Raw genomic sequence first — 17,850 nt, forward strand, 5'->3', positions numbered from 1 at the left:
CTCCAGCCGTCAGGGCTCTTCACACTTCCGAGCTCCCTCCCAACTACAAGGATGGATTGTGTGATATGTGTGGGAAGCGGCATTACATCACAGACTGCCCGGAATTCCTCGGCCTCCCGGTGATGGAACGCCGCAAGGTTGCCGTTCAATATCGCCTCTGTTACAACTGTCTCGGTCGGCACGGTGCTCTGAACTGCCGCAGCGAACGACGGTGCCGCACGTGTGGCAACAAGCACCACACCCTTATCCACGTCCCGGCTCACCCTATGGAAGACCGTCCAAAGGACAGTGGGTGGCCAGGGATTCCCTCAGGTACCCCTGTTCCGGCTGTCCCTCGGGCCGCGGCCCACCACGCTGCCGTCAACCAAGCTGCCGTGGACACCGCAGTGAAGGAAGCCTCAGTTGAAGATCCAGGCTCCTCGGCGGATCACCACCTGGATGACGCCTCCCCACCGCACTCTGAATGACTCCCCCAGGACGAACAACCGCCATCGGCACTCCTCCAATCTACGGTACTCCTCGCCACCTCCAGAGCTCTCCTCGTTGCACCTCATGGACGGACGCATCCGGTTAGAATGCTCCTGGACTCCGGTTCGGAACTCTCGTTCATCTCTGAAAGGTTAGTTTCTCTCCTTCAACTATGTAAGAGACCACCTCAGTTACCCCTCCTGGGCATCGGAGGGCGGAGTTCAGGACGGACGCGAGGAGTGGTATCCATCAACCTACGGGCTCTCCATTCGGACAATTCACTCCCCGTCGAGGCTCACGTTCTGCCTCGGGTCACCGCCACGCTTCCGTCGGTACAGGCCTCCTCAACCCGGTTACCTCATCTTTCAGGATTGCAACTTTCTGATCCGGACTTCCTCATTCCCGGTCCCATCGATATCATCCTGGGAGCCGATGTGTTCGGCCGGTTCCTCTTGCCGGAAATGGTCAAGGCTGACCAGACCTCGCCGATCGCCCTCGCTACAATCTTCGGATGGGTAGTTCTCGGACCCCTCGTCGCCAGACCGCCTCACGGAGAGAAGGTAGCTCTCCACGGAGCAGCTGATCATGAGCTCCACGAACTCCTCACTAAATTTTGGATGCAAGAAGAGGTTCCTTCGAAACCCTCGCTAGCCCTCACTCCGGAAGAGCAAGAATGCGAGGCACACTTCTCTCGCACCCATTCTCGAGACTCCTCCGGTCGCTACGTGGTGCGACTCCCTCTCCTGGGACCTCGGACTAACCTCGGGGACTCTTACGAGACGGCTCTTCGAGGTCTTAGACGGATTCAACGGCGCTGCACGGCCAATCAGGCGTACGGACGCCTCTACAAGGAGTTTCTGCAGGAGTACGAAGACCTCGGACATATGCAATCAGCCTCGGAATCCTCCTTGGGCACCTCCACGATCTTTTACCTCCCACATCACGGGGTTTTAACCTCTAAGGGTTCGCAGCCGAAACTGAGGGTCGTATTCAACGGCTCCAGTGCCACCTCATCCGGGACTTCTCTCAACGACCTCATGCATACAGGTGCGAAACTGCAATTAGATATTTCGCACGTCCTCTTGCGGTTTAGACGGTTCCGGTATGTGTTCACCACGGACATCGTAAAGATGTTTCGGCAGGTCGCTGTACATCCAGCTGATTGGGACCTTCAACGTATCCTCTGGTCGGACCCTCAAGGGAAGACGGTCAGCTACCAATTGACCACGGTCACCTACGGTACGCGATCAGCTCCTTTCTTGGCGGCAAGGGCGCTGCTGCAACTCGTGCACGATGAAGGTCACCGGTACCCCCTCGCTGTGCCTCCACTTCTCAAGGGCCGCTATGTGGATGACATTCTCGGAGGAGGCGACACAGCCAAGGAAGCCGAGGAAGTCGCGGTTCAGCTGACTCAGCTCTGCAGGGCGGGCGGGTTTCCTCTTCAAAAATTGTCCAGCAATTGTCCAGAGCTCCTCAAGGTTATCTCCGGAGACGGCGACACCTCAAGCTCGACCATGGATTTCTCCGATCTCCCCACAAGGATTCTGGGCTTATCTTGGCAACCTCTAGAGGATCACTTCTGGTTTTCCGCTGCACGCACCTTTCGAGTTGCAGTGACGAAACGAACCATCCTCTCGGAAGTCGCACGTCTGTTTGATCCGCTCGGATTCCTCGCACCCCTCACGTTACGAGCGAAGATTCTCCTCCAGGAGCTGTGGCTTGAACAGCTTGGATGGGACGAACCACTTCCTCCCTCCACAGCTCTCCGCTGGACAACATTCAGAACAGAACTACAGGACCTCTCGGACCTCCACATTCCTCGGTGGCTCAATCTCACCCCGGAGGGTCGAGTTGAGATTCACGGATTCTCGGACGCCTCACAACATGCGCTGGCTGCAGTTGTATACCTTCGGATTTCGTCCTCCACATCGTCGGCAACCCTGTCGCTAGTCTGCGCCAAGACCAAGGTGGCGCCCCTCAAGAGACTTACCATCCCTCGGTTAGAGTTGACGGCCGCTCTCCTGCTCGCAAGGCTCGCACAGAATGTACGGAATACCCTCGAGCTTTCCTCGGCACCGGTGCACCTCTGGATGGACTCTGCTGTCGCGCTGACTTGGATCAGTCATCATCCCTCGAGATGGATGGAGTTTGTGCGGAATAGAGTCGGGGCAATTCAAGACGCCTTACCCAGCGCTCGCTGGAAATTCATCTCAGGGCGCGACAACCCTGCGGACTGCGCATCTCGAGGTCTGACACCGACCCAATTGAAGGCTCATACCCTCTGGTGGACTGGACCGGACTGGTTAAGGGCTCCTCCGCACCTGGAAGGGAAGAGGAGCGAAAACCTTCAAGGGATGGATTGCCCTCTTCGTCTGCTTTGCCACCTCGGCCGTCCACCTCGAGCTAGTCTCGGATTACTCCTCAGACGGGTTCCTCGCTGCCTATCGGAGATTCATCAGCCGGCGTGGCATCTGCCAGACCTTATTCAGCGATTGCGGCACCAATTTTCAAGGCGCCGACGCAGAGCTACGCCGCCTGTTCGCCTCCGCCTCGAAGGAGCTCCACGAGCTGGCCGGACGACTGGCCAACGACGGGACAAAGTGGGAGTTCAACCCAGCAGCCGCCCCTCATTTCGGCGGGAAATGGGAAGCCGCCGTCCGCTCCGTCAAGCATCACCTCAGGCGAACCATCGGAGACACGCTCCTCGCGTTCGAAGAGCTCACCACCTTACTAATTCAGGTAGAAGCTATCCTCAATTCTCGACCCCTCTGCCCCTCACTGAGGATCCTGAAGACCTCTCCGCTCTTACACCTGGACACTTCCTCATTGGAGACGCGCTCACCTCTGTTCCGGAACCCTCTCTCACCTCCATAGTCTCCTCTCGGTTATCCCGCTGGCAGCTTATCCAGCAGAAGGTGCAGCATTTCTGGACGATATGTACAGATAATAACAGTATCGTAATTACTATATCTACATTAGATATGTAATATACATTTAATAACAATATCATTATTACTATATCTACATCAGATGTAATGTAATATACTGGTACCTTCCCACAGATCAATGTACATATAATAACAGTTTCCTTGTTACTATATCTACAATAGATATAATGTAATATACTGATACCTTCCCACAGATCAATATACATATAATAACAGTATCGTTATTACTATATCTACATTAGATATAATGTAATATACTGATACCTTCCCACAGATCAATGTACATATAATAACAGTATCGTTATTACTATATCTACATTAGATATGTAATATACATTTAATAACAATATCATTATTAGTATATCTACATTGGATACAATGTAATATACTGATACCTTCCCACAGATCAATGTACATAAAATAACAGTATCGTTATTACTATATCGACATTAGATATGTAATATACATTTAATAACAATATCATTATTACTATATCTACATCAGATGAAATGTAATATACTGATTTAATCCCACAGACCAATGTACATTTAATAACAATATCGTTATTACTATATCTACATTAGATATAATGTAATATAATGATCCCTTCCCACCGATCAATGTACATATAATGGCAGTATCGTTATTACTATATCTACATTTGATATGTAGATAATTAATATATTTACATCAGATGAATTTTAATATACTGATTTAATCCCACAGACCAATGTACATTCAATAACAATATCATTATTACTATATCTACATTGGATACAATGTAATATACTGATACCTTCCCACAGATCAATGTACATATAATAACAGTTTCGTTATTACTATATCTACAGTAGATATAATGTAATATACTGATACCTTCCCACAGATCAATGTACATACAATAACAGTATCGTTATTACTATATCTACGTTAGATATGTAATATACATTTAATAACAATATCATTATTACTATATCTACATTAGATATAATGTAATATACTGATACGTTCCCACAGATCAATGTACATATAATAACAGTAACGTTATTACTATATCTACATTAGCTATGTAATATACATTTAATAACAATATCACTATTACTATATCTACTGTTGAGATTAGTCAACGCATAACAGTATGTATGTGTGTGTGTATGTGTAAGCATGATGATGTGTGAAGTTGGCTGTATGCTTCTTACGGGTGTGTGTTTATGGAGTGTGCCACGTGCTGTATGGCTAAACCTTGTAACAGACTAAAAATAAATATATACATAATTGCACTAATTGGGTGGTTATTGAATCCTATAACTAAGTAAATCGGAAATATCAGCTGGTTTTGTGCACAGATTTTAACAGGTTATGGGCCCAGGTTGGTAAAAGAGAAGAATTCTAGTGAAGAGGTTAGGTTGACCACGTGCGTCGCATATCAAGATGAGTTTAAATTTGGCGAAAATTGAGGCTTTAAATAAAAACAATTATGACACGTGGCGAATGCAAGCCGAGGCATTACTGGTAAAAAATGATCATTGGCAACATGTATCTGGTGAAGCAGTTAAGCCAGAAATTATAGAAGGTGATGCAACTTCCGTCGTAGCCCATAATAAATGGATAACCGAGGATAGAAGAGCCAGATCTGATTTAATACTCAGTATTGCACCAAGTGAACTAAAACAGTTGAAGGGATGCGAGACAGCACGTGAAACATGGTTAAAGCTGGAATCGATATATGCATCAAAAGGGCCTGCGAGAAAGGCCACGTTGTTAAAACAGTTAACACTGCAAAAGATGCAGGAAGGGGAAGATGTGAGGGAACATATTAACAAGTTTTTTGATGCAGTGGACAAGTTGGAGGCAATGAATGTGGAAATTAACCCTGACTTGTTGTCAATTATGTTACTGTATAGTCTGCCAGGAAGTTATGAAAATTTCAGATGCGCAATTGAATCCCGTGACAACTTACCTGGTGTTGAAGCTCTGAAAATAAAAATCCTAGAAGAGAGTGATGCCCGAAAACAAAGTTGTAGCCCAAGTGGGATTTCAAACGCAATGTGGGTAACATCAAAAAAGAGTCAAACTGGGGGGCAGAACTTTCAGAGAAGGAAAACTGGTGAAGAAACCAACAAAATTGACTGTAAAGGTATGTCGAAAGGAAGTCTGAATTACAACATAACATGTTTTAGATGTAATAGAAAGGGGCACATTGCTGCAAAATGTTATGCGAGGATTCCGCCAAGAGGAAATAAAACCTTCAGAAGCAATGAACGAAGTGCAAAGATGGTGGAGGAAACATTCTATGCAGCAGTTGCAAATAAAACCATGGCTGGGGAGCTAGAAGAAAGATGGTGCTTAGATAGTGGATGCACTGCTCATTTGTGCAAAAATGAAGATATGTTTCATGAAATGGAACCAGTAAATGAAAATCTGCATCTAGCTGATAAAAACTCCACCACTGTTGAAGGCAAAGGAAGAGTTAGAGTAAAGGTCATGGATGAAAACACTGAAAAGTTCATAAACTTTGAAAATACACTTTTGGTGCCAACCTTGAGGACCAATTTGGTGTCAGTGGCACGAATAGTTGACAAAAACTATGAGGTAGTATTTAATAAGCATGCGGCCACGGTGAGAGATTATGAAGGTAATGTAAGGCTGGTGGCAAATAGGATTGGTAACCTGTATTTTATAAAACAACCGGAAGTACAAACGGCTCAAAAGATTGGTGGAGATGACATAAGGTTAAAATTATGGCATGAACGGTTGGGACACTTAAATTTAAAAGACCTAATAAAGATATTGAGAGATGTGAATATTAATACAGGTGATGGCAGTAAAATTTTAGAATGTCGAGTATGTGCTTTAGGTAAACAAACAGTATTACCGTTTAAGTCGTCACATGAAAGGGCCAAGAACAAATTAGAAATAGTGCACAGTGACATATGTGGACCGTTCAGGCAACAATCTTTGGGGGGTGCAAGATACTATTGTACCTTTATTGACGATTACTCCAGATATTGTAAAGTGTATTTTCTAGAGAACAAAAGTGATGTATTCGAAAAGTTTAAAGAATATAAGAAGATTGCAGAAAATCTGTGTGAGAAAAAGATTAAGTATCTACAAACGGATAATGGAAAAGAATACTGTAATGATAAATTCGACAAATTTTTAAAAGACTGTGGAATACAAAGAAGGACGTCTACTCCATACACTCCACAGCAAAATGGGGTTGCCGAAAGGAAGAACAGAACACTGTTAGACATGGCAAGATGTATGTTGATCAAATCGGAATTGGCAGCTGGTTTCTGGGCAGAGAGTCAGTAATGACGGCAAATTACATAAGAAATAGGTGCCCTACGAACTCATTAGATGGTAAAATACCATATGAGCTCTGGTCTGATCGAAAGGTAAACATAAATCACTTACGGGTTTTTGGAACAAAGACTTTCATTCTAGATAAAACTGTAACCAAAGGAGAATTGGAAGAAAGGTCGATACAAGGTGTTATGGTAGGATACTCTGAACAGACAAAAGGGTACAGAGTATATGTTCCGAAAATGAGGAAGATCATAGTATCAAGAGATGTGAGATTCATGAGTGAAGCAGAAGAATGCACAGTTATAAACCAGAATGAAATGATCGCTGAAGAAGAAGAAGACACAGATGCTGATTCATCAGAAATATTAATTCCGATAAATGAAAGCCAACAAACTGACAATAATGATGAAAACAAATGTCTCGAAAGAAGAGTACGCGGAAGACCAAAAATAATCCGCACGGGAAGGCCAGGGAGGCCGAAAAAATCGTACAGAACTACATCATGCAATGAATATGAAGAAAATCAGCGAGCAGATAGAGACGATGCAACAGACAACGGTGATAATGGGGTATTTGAGGATGCAACGGCAAACTACGCACAGATAGACTTGCACGAAGCAGTTAAAGGTGAAAACAAAGAAGAATGGTATGAAGCAATTGTGAACGAGTTCAAAAGTCTGTTGAAAAATGACACGTGGGATGTAGTTGAAAACCCATGTAATAGAAACATTATTGACTGCAAAATAGTGTTAGCGAACAAATTTAATAGTCGCGGTGAAATATATAAGAGAAAAGCTAGGTTAGTAGCGAGAGGTTTCAATCAGAAAAAGGGATATGACTATGATCAAACATTCGCACCAGTTGCTAGACTAGAATCTTTCAGAATGTTAATAGCTTTAGCAGTACAATATAAGTTAATAATACATCAAATGGATGTAACATCTGCTTTCTTAAATGGAAAGCTAGATGAGGAGGTTTACATGGAAATACCGGAGCTGTTGGAAGATTCTTTATGTTACATAATAGAAACAGAAAAGGGGGATATTAAAAACAAAGCATTACTGATGTTAAGGAACATACAGAACAAAAATAGAAATTGTTGTAAACTGAAAAAGGGGTTATACGGACTAAAACAAGCGAGTCGACAGTGGAACATATTATTAGACTCTAAATTAAAGGAACTAGGTTTAAAGCAGAGTAATTCTGATCCGTGTATATATTTCATTAAGAATAAGGAAACATTTATATTAATTTTAGTATACGTTGATGACATGTTAATTGCGGGAAATAATGTTAATAAAATTGCGGAAATTAAAGAAGGACTTAAAGAAACGTTTGAAATCAAAGACATGGGAGAAGCAAATTATTGCTTAGGGATAGAAATTTTGCGAAAAGGAAATGAAATTACATTAATTCAAAGAAAATATATTAGAGATGTATTAAATAGATTTGAGATGGAAAACGCAAATGGACTAGATACACCTGCAAACATAAATGAAACTTTTCATTCAGATATAGGAAACTGCGAAGCACCTTATAAAGAACTAATTGGTGCATTAATGTACCTGGCCGTAGTGTCGAGGCCAGATATAATGAATAGGGTTGTATTTTTGGCACAATTTGCATCGGCATACAACAAAGCACATTGGATCGCTGCAAAGAGAATTTTAAGATATCTCAAACAAACAATTAACTTGGGTTTAAAGTATCAAAGAGGGAATTTTGAAATAATTGGGTATGCTGATGCAGATTGGGGATCCAATGCAATAGACAGGAAATCATATACTGGTTATGCATTTGTAATGTGTAATGCTGCGATCTCATGGAAATCGCAGAAACAAAAAACAGTAGCGTTGTCTTCAGCGGAAGCTGAATACATGGCAATTGCTGAAGCTGCCAAGGAAGCAATACACATTAAAAACTTTCTCGAAGAACTTGGGTTAGACATAAACATCAAAGTATTTAATCATAATCAAAGTGCGAATCTGCTCACAAGGGATGCTGTATTTCATGCAAGATCTAAGCATATAGATCTAAGATATCATTTTGTAAGAGGTGCAATAAAGGACAAAAGGTTTGAGTTGGAATATCTCCCAACAGAAAGAATGGTAGCGGATGTACTAACGAAACCGCTAAGCAAACCAAAACATATATTGTGTTGTACAGGAATGGGGCTACAGGAGATGGAAAAATAAATCGTTAATGTAATGTATGCGTTGAGGGGGGTGTGTTGAGATTAGTCAATGCATAACAGTATGTATGTGTGTGTGTATGTGTAAGTATGATGAAGTGTGAAGTTGGCTGTATGCTTCTTACGGGTGTGTGTTTATGGAGTGTGCCACGTGCTGTATGGCTAAACCTTGTAACAGACTAAAAATAAATATATACATAATTGCACTAATTGGGTGGTTATTGAATCCTGTAACTAAGTAAATAGGAAATATCAGCTGGTTTTGTGCACAGATTTTAACATCTACATCAGATGAACTTTAATATACTGATTTAATCCCGCAGACCAATGTACATTTAATAACAATATCATTATTACTATATCTACATCAGAGGTAATTTAATATACTGATTTAATCCCACAGACCAATGTACATTTAATAACAATACCATTATTACTATATCTACATCAGATGTAATTTAATATACTGATTTAATCCCACAGATCAATGTACGTATAATAACAACTTCGTTATTACTATATCTACATTAGATATAATGTAATATACTGATCCCTTCCCACAGATCAATGTACATTGAATAACAGTATCATTTATACTATATCGACATTGGATATAATGTAATATACTGATGCCTTCCCACAGATCAATGTACTCTTGGTAACAATATCATTATTACTATATCTACATTAGATATAATGTAATATACTGATACGTTCCCTCAGATCAATGTACATATAATAACAGTAACGTTATTACTATATCTACATTAGCTATGTAATATACATTTAATAACAATATCACTGTTACTATATCTACATCAGATGAAATTTAATATACTGATTTAATCCCGCAGACCAATGTACATTTAATAACAATATCATTATTACTATATCTACATCAGAGGTAATTTAATATACTGATTTAATCCCACAGACCAATGTACATATAATAACAATATCATTATTACTATATCTACATTGGATACAATGTAATATACTGATACCTTCCCACAGATCAATGTACATATAATAACAGTTTCGTTGTTACTATATCTAAAATAGATATAATGTAATATACTGATACCTTCCCACAGATCAATATACATATAATAACAGTATCGTTATTACTATATCTGAATTAGATCTCCTGCAATATACTGATCCCTTCCCACAGATCAATGTACATTGAATAACAGTATCATTTATACTATATCGACATTGGATATAATGTAATATACTGATGCCTTCCCACAGATCAATGTAATTTTGGTAACAATATCATTATTACTATATCTACATTAGATATAATGATATATACTGATCTCTACCCACAGATAAATGTACATATAATAACAGTTTCGTTATTACTATATCTACAATAGATATAATGTAATATACTGATACCTTCCCACAGATCAATGTACATACAATAACAGTATCGTTATTACTATATCTACATTAGATATGTAATATACATCTAAGAACAATATCATTATTACTATATCTACATCAGATGTAATGTAATATACTGATTTATTCCCACAGACCAATGTACATTTAATAACAATATCATTATTACTATATCTAAATTGGATACAATGTAATATACTGATACCTTCCCACAGATCAATGTACATATAATAACAGTTTCGTAGTTACTATATCTACAATAGATATAATGTAATATACTGGTGCCTTCCCACAGATCAATGTAATTTTGGTAACAACTTCATTATTACTATATCTACATTAGATATAATGTAATATACTGATCCCTACCCACAGATCAATGTACATATAATAACAGTATCGTTACTACTATATCTGCATTTGATATATAATATACATTTAATAACAATATCATTATTAATATATCTACATCAGATGAAATTTAATATACTGATTTAATCCCACAGACCCATGTACATTTAATAGATATAGTAATGACGAAACTGTTATTATATGTACATTGATCTGTGGGTAGGGATCAGTATATTACATTATATCTAATGTAGATATAGTAATAATGATATTGTTATTAAATGTACATTGATCTGTGGGATTAAATCATTATATTACATTATATCTAATGTAGATATAGTAATAATGATATTGTTATTAAATGTACATTGGTCTGTGGGATTAAATCATTATATTACATTATATCTAATGTAGATATAGTAATAATGATATTCTTATTAAATGTACATTGGTCTGTGGGATTAAATCGGTATATTAAATTTCATCTGATGTAGTTATATTAATAATGATATTGTTATTAAATGTATATTACATATCTAATGTAGATATAGTAATAACGAAACTGTTATTATATGTACATTGATCTGTGGGATTAAATTACTATATTAAATTACATCTGATGTAGATATAGTAATAATGATATTGTTATTAAATGTACATTGGTCTGTGGGATTAAATCAGTATATTAAATTTCATCTGATGTAGATATATTAATAATGATATTGTTATTAAATGTATATTACATATCAAATGGGGATATAGTAATAACGATACTGCCATTATATGTACATTGATCGGTGGGAAGGGATCATTATATTACATTATATCTAATGTAGATATAGTAATAATGATATTGTTATTAAATGTACATTGGTCTGTGTGATTAGATCAGTATATTACATTTCATCTGAGGTAGATATAGTAATAATGATATTGTTATTAGATGTATATTACATATCTAATGTAGATATAGTAATAACGATACTGTTATTGTATGTACATTGATCTGTGGGAAGGTATCAGTATATTACATTATATCTGTTGTCGATATAGTAATATCGAAACTGTTATTATATGTACATTGATCTGTGGGTAGGGATCAGTATACATATATCATTATATCTAATGTAGATATAGTAATAATGATATTGTTACCAAAATTACAATGATCTGTAGGAAGGCAGCAGTATATTACATTATATCCAATGTCGATATAGTATAAATGATACTGTTATTCAATGTACATTGATCTGTGGGAAGGGATCAGTATATTGCAGGAGATCTAATTCAGATAGAGTAATAACGATACTGCCATTATATGTACATTGATCTGTGGGAAGGTATCAGTATATTACATTATATCTAATGTAGATATAGTAATAACGAAACTGTTATTCAATGTACATTGATCTGTGGGAAGGGATCAGTATATTGCAGGAGATCTAATTCAGATATAGTAATAAAGATACTGCCATTATATGTACATTCATCGGTGGGAAGGGATCATTATATTACATTATATCTAATGTAGATATAATAATAATGATATTGTTATTAAATGTACATTGGTCTGTGGGATTAAATCAGTATATTAAATTTCATCTGATGTAGATATAGTAATAATGATATTGTTATTAAATGTACATTGGTCTGTGGGATTAAATCAGTATATTAAATTTCATCTGATGTAGATATATTAGTAATGATATTGTTATTAAATGTATATTACATATCAAATGCAGATATAGTAGTAACGATACTGTTATTATATGTACATTGATCTGTGGGACGGTATCAGTATATTACATTATATCTATTGTAGATACAGTAACTACGAAACTGTTATTATATGTACATTGATCTGTGGGAAGGTATCAGTATATTACATTGTATCCAATGTAGATATAGTAATAATGATATTGTTATTAAATGTACATTGGTCTGTGGGATTAAATCATTATATTAAATTTCATCTGATGTAGATATAGTAATAATGATATTGATATTAAATGTATATTACATATCTAATGTAGATATAGTAATAACGGTACTGTTATTCTATGTATATTGATCTGTGGGAAGGTATCAGTATATTACATTATATCTATTGTAGATATAGTAATAACGATACTGTTATTATATGTAAATTGATCTGTGGGAAGATATCAGTATATTACATTATATCTAATGTAGATATAGTAACAACGATACTGTTATTATATGTACATTGATCTGTGGGAAGGTAATTACATATATTACATTACATCTGATGTAGATATAGTAATAATGATATTGTTATTAAATGTACATTGGTCTGTGGGATAAATCAGTATATTACATTACATCTGATGTAGGTATATTAATAATGATATTGTTATTAAATGTATATTACATATCAAATGGGGATATAGTAATAACGATACTGCCATTATATGTACATTGATCGGTGGGAAGGGATCATTATATTACATTATATCTAATGTAGATATAGTAATAATGATATTGTTATTAAATGTACATTGGTCTGTGGGATTAGATCAGTATATTACATTTCATCTGATGTAGATATAGTAATAATGATATTGTTATTAGATGTATATTACATATCTAATGTAGATATAGTAATAACGATACTGTTATTGTATGTACATTGATCTGTGGGAAGGTATCAGTATATTACATTATATCTATTGTCGATATAGTAATATCGAAACTGTTATTATATGTACATTGATCTGTGGGTAGGGATCAGTATATATCATTATATCTAATGTAGATATAGTAATAATGATATTGTTACCAAAATTACATTGATCTGTGGGAAAGCAGCAGTATATTACATTATATCCAATGTCGATATAGTATAAATGATACTGTTATTCAATGTACATTGATCTGTGGGAAGGGATCAGTATATTGCAGGAGATCTAATTCAGATATAGTAATAACGATACTGCCATTATATGTACATTCATCGCTGGGAAGGGATCATTATATTACATTATATCTAATGTAGATATAGTAATAATGATATTGTTATTAGATGTATATTACATATATAATGTAGATATAGTAATTACGATACTGTTATTATATGTACATTGATCTGTGGGAAGGTATCAGTATATTACATTATATCTAATGTAGATATAGTAATAACGATACAGTTATTATATGTACATTGATCTGTGGGAAGGTATCAGTATATTACATTATATCTAATGTAGATATAGTAATAACGATACTGTTATTATATGTATATTGATCTGTGGGAAGGGATCAGTATATTGCAGGAGATCTAATTCAGATATAGTAATAACGATACTGCCATTATATGTACATTCATCGGTGGGAAGGGACCATTATATTACATTATATCTAATGTAGATATAGTAATAATGATATTGTTATTAAATGTACATTGGTCTGTGGGATTAAATCAGTATATTTAATTTCATCTGATGTAGATATAGTAATAATGATATTGTTATTAAATGTACATTGGTCTGTGGGATTAAATCAGTATATTAAATTTCATCTGATGTAAATATAGTAATAATGATATTGTTATTAAATGTATATTACATATCTGATGTAGATATAGTAATAACGATACTGTTATTATATGTACATTGATCTGTGGGAAGGTATCAGTATATAAAATTATATCTAATGTAGATATAGTAATAACGCTACTGTTATTATATGTACAGTGATCTGTGGGAAGGGATCAGTATATTGCAGGAGATCTAATTCAGATATAGTAATAACGATACTGCCATTATATGTACATTCATCGCTGGGAAGGGATCATTATATTACATTATATCTAATGTAGATATAGTAATAATGATATTGTTATTAGATGTATATTACATATCTAATGTAGATATAGTAATAACGATACTGTTATTGTATGTACATTGATCTGTGGGAAGGTATCAGTATATTACATTATATCTATTGTCGATATAGTAATATCGAACTGTTATTATATGTACATTGATCTGTGGGTAGGGATCAGTATATATCATTATATCTAATGCAGATATAGTAATAATGATATTGTTACCAAAATTACATTGATCTGTGGGAAAGCAGCAGTATATTACATTATATCCAATGTCGATATAGTATAAATGATACTGTTATTCAATGTACATTGATCTGTGGGAAGGGATCAGTATATTGCAGGAGACCTAATTCAGATATAGTAATAACGATACTGCCATTATATGTACATTCATCACTGGGAAGGGATCATTATATTACATTATATCTAATGTAGATATAGTAATAATGATATTGTTATTAATGTACATTGGTCTGTGGGAATAAATCAGTATATTAACTTTCATCTGATGTAGATGTTGGAACAAAAATTACGTTTGTTTTTATTTTTAAATTTAAAATAATGCGCGCGCTACCAGCCATATTTTCCTTTTGTAGCCGCACAAATACCGCCTTTTTTTGTCACAACCGTTATGTTCTACCATTACGTATAGCGATAGAATAGTTATGTTCTGTACTAAGGAATAAATAAGTTAGTTGCAAACGGATGATTGTTTTGTATCCACGCTAGACCTTCTGCGGGTGTTCAATATCCTCAACAAAGCTTATGGGCCCAGTTTCGTAAGTGAGAATAAGGAGTGTGAAAAATTAATATACAAGGCTAACTTTGAGGTTAAGTTAACACGTGGTCGATAAATAGACAAAGAAGTTTCTATTGAGTAAAAATGACGAACACAGTAAATTCCACGCGTATAGAGCTGCTCACAAAAGATAATTATGAGACATGGAAAATGCAGGTAGAAGCACTATTGGTGAAAGCTGATTTGTGGCAGTATGTGAATGGAACAAAGGCAAAGCCCGAAGTTACGGGTGGTCAAGGTAGTTCGACGCTTGACCTACAGGCGTGGACTAAAGAGGATCAGAAAGCAAAAGCAGATTTGATTTTGAGTATAAGCCCAGGAGAGCTAAAACAAGTAAGAGGATGTGAAACGTCGCGAGATGTGTGGATGAAATTAGAGGCAATATTTGCATCGAAAGGACCTGCACGAAAGGCAACCTTATTAAAACAATTGACTCTGCAACGCATGAAAGAGGGAGACGACCTGAGGGAACACATGAAGAAATTCTTTGACGCAGTAGATAAGTTGAGCGCAATAAATGTTGATATAAATCAAGATTTACTTTCCATAATGTTGTTGTATAGTCTACCAGAGACTTTTGAAAATTTTAGGTGCGCCATCGAATCCAGAGATAATTTGCCAGATGTTGAAACATTGAAGGTCAAAATATTAGAGGAAAATGATGCAAGGAAACAAAAGATGAATGATAATGTGTCGGGTGCTATGGCAGCAACCCTAAATCGGAATAAAACTAAAAGTTTTGGGAAACCTTGGAAACCAAGACTACAAAGAGAGAATATGACTAAGGATCCAAGAGAAGAACATGCAAGAGAACCAAAAGGGGGCACAGATAATAAATATGTATTGAAATGCTACCGATGTAACAGGATAGGCCATAGAGCAGAAAAATGCTATGCCAATTTGAATTATAAAAGCAAACACAAAGCGAATACAGTAGATGATCTCTTCTATATAAGCCTAGCCAGCTCAGAGAAAAATGAAGTGAATTATGTGAACCAAGGAAGTGGTCAATGGTGCTTGGATAGTGGATGTACAACTCACCTATGCAAAGAAAAGGAAAAGTTTAATGAACTAGTAGAAGTACATAATCAGAATTTAAATTTAGCAAGTAAAGCATCAACCGAAGCAAAAGCTATTGGAAGTGTGAGATTGATGGTGACAGATGGAGAGGATGAAAGGTCAATTAGTCTAGAAAATACATTATTTGTTCCAGATCTTCGAACAAATTTACTTTCTGTAGCCAAAATAACGGATAGAGACCACGAAGTGTTATTTAAAAAGGATATGGCTATAATAAGAAGTAACAAAGGCGAAACAAAAATGATTGCAGATAGAATTGGGAACCTTTACTATATAAGGGAATTAGGTGAGTCTGCGAACAAAGTATCAAATCAAGAAGAATCACAGATCAAATTATGGCATGAGCGTATGGGTCACCTAAATGTGAGAGATCTGGTTAAGTTAATGAAGAATGCTATTGGAATAAATGTGACCAAGGAAGTGAATTTCAGGGATTGTGAGATTTGCCTACTAGGTAAACAGCATAGAGAGCCTTTCCGAGGTCAAGGGAGACCCTGTTCAGAACTCTTGAGAATAATACACACAGACATATGTGGTCCAATGAGGACTCCATCTAAAGGTGGTGCAAGGTTCTTTGTCACGTTCATAGATGATCACTCCAGATGGTGCCATGTTTATTTACTTAAAAGGAAAAGTGACTGCCTTGATGCATTTAAGAAGTACAAAAGATTGGTAGAAAATCAAAAAGAGAAGAGAATCAAATGCTTACAGTCAGACAATGGGCGCGAATACTGCAACTCAGATTTCAAAAGATATTTGGAAGAGAACGGAATACAAGCAAGAAGAACGACAGTATACACTCCAGAACAGAATGGAGTGGCTGAAAGGAGAAATAGAACAATAATCGAAGCAGCCAGATGCATGCTTATAAAGTCGAAATTACCATTGTCGTTTTGGGGCGAGGCAGTTACGACTGCCAATCACATAAAGAATCGGTGCCCAACAAGAGCTCTAAATGGATTGATTCCGTACGAGATTTGGATGGAAAGGACTCCAAATTTGAGTTACATGCGAGTATTTGGAACGAAAATATTTGTACTAGACAAAACAACGAATAAAGGAAAATTTGAAGAGAGGTCCAAAGAAGGAATTTTTATTGGATACTCAGACGAAGTCAAGGGCTATCGAATATGGGTAGAAAAAGATCAAAAGGTAGTAATTTCAAGAGATGTTAGGTTCACAGAAGAGATCACAAAAGAAGAAAATCTAGAAGACCAAGAACTTGAAAAGCATGTAGATAATATGACAGAGTCACTTGAAGAAATAGAAAACTATCGAGAAACGGAAATAGCAGAATATCAAAAGGTACATCAAGAAGAAGAAGAGGAAGCAGTAGAAGAAGAAACTATAATAGAAAAGCGCCTGCGTGGAAGGCCAATGATCGTCAGAAGTGGTGGGCGTGGAAGACCGAGAAAAGTGTATAAAACCTTGAGCACACACC

General features: G+C 36.9%; 1 protein-coding gene across 1 annotated transcript; it reads left to right on the top strand.

Annotated features, from left to right (window-relative positions):
• The first annotated feature begins 575 nt into the window (after positions 1–575).
• LOC123989071 lies at positions 576–3,342 on the top strand. Its single transcript, XM_046289781.1, has 2 exons — positions 576–2,897; positions 2,947–3,342. The coding sequence occupies exons 1-2, from the start codon at positions 576–578 to the stop codon at positions 3,340–3,342; spliced, it is 2,718 nt and encodes a 905-aa protein (XP_046145737.1).
• The last annotated feature ends 14,508 nt before the right edge of the window (positions 3,343–17,850 follow it).

The sequence above is a fragment of the Osmia bicornis genome, unplaced genomic scaffold (assembly GCF_907164935.1).
Source record: "Osmia bicornis bicornis unplaced genomic scaffold, iOsmBic2.1, whole genome shotgun sequence".
NCBI classification, from domain to species: domain Eukaryota; kingdom Metazoa; phylum Arthropoda; class Insecta; order Hymenoptera; family Megachilidae; genus Osmia; species Osmia bicornis.

What these genes read in the sequence shown, in the direction of transcription:
- LOC123989071 (XM_046289781.1), top strand. Translation starts at nt 576, where the DNA reads ATGCTCCTGGACTCCGGTTCGGAACTCTCGTTCATCTCTGAAAGGTTA. An exon ending in TCGGATTACTCCTCAGACGG is followed by an intron (nt 2,898 to 2,946) that starts GTTCCTCGCTGC and finishes GGCATCTGCCAG; the next exon opens with ACCTTATTCAGCGATTGCGG.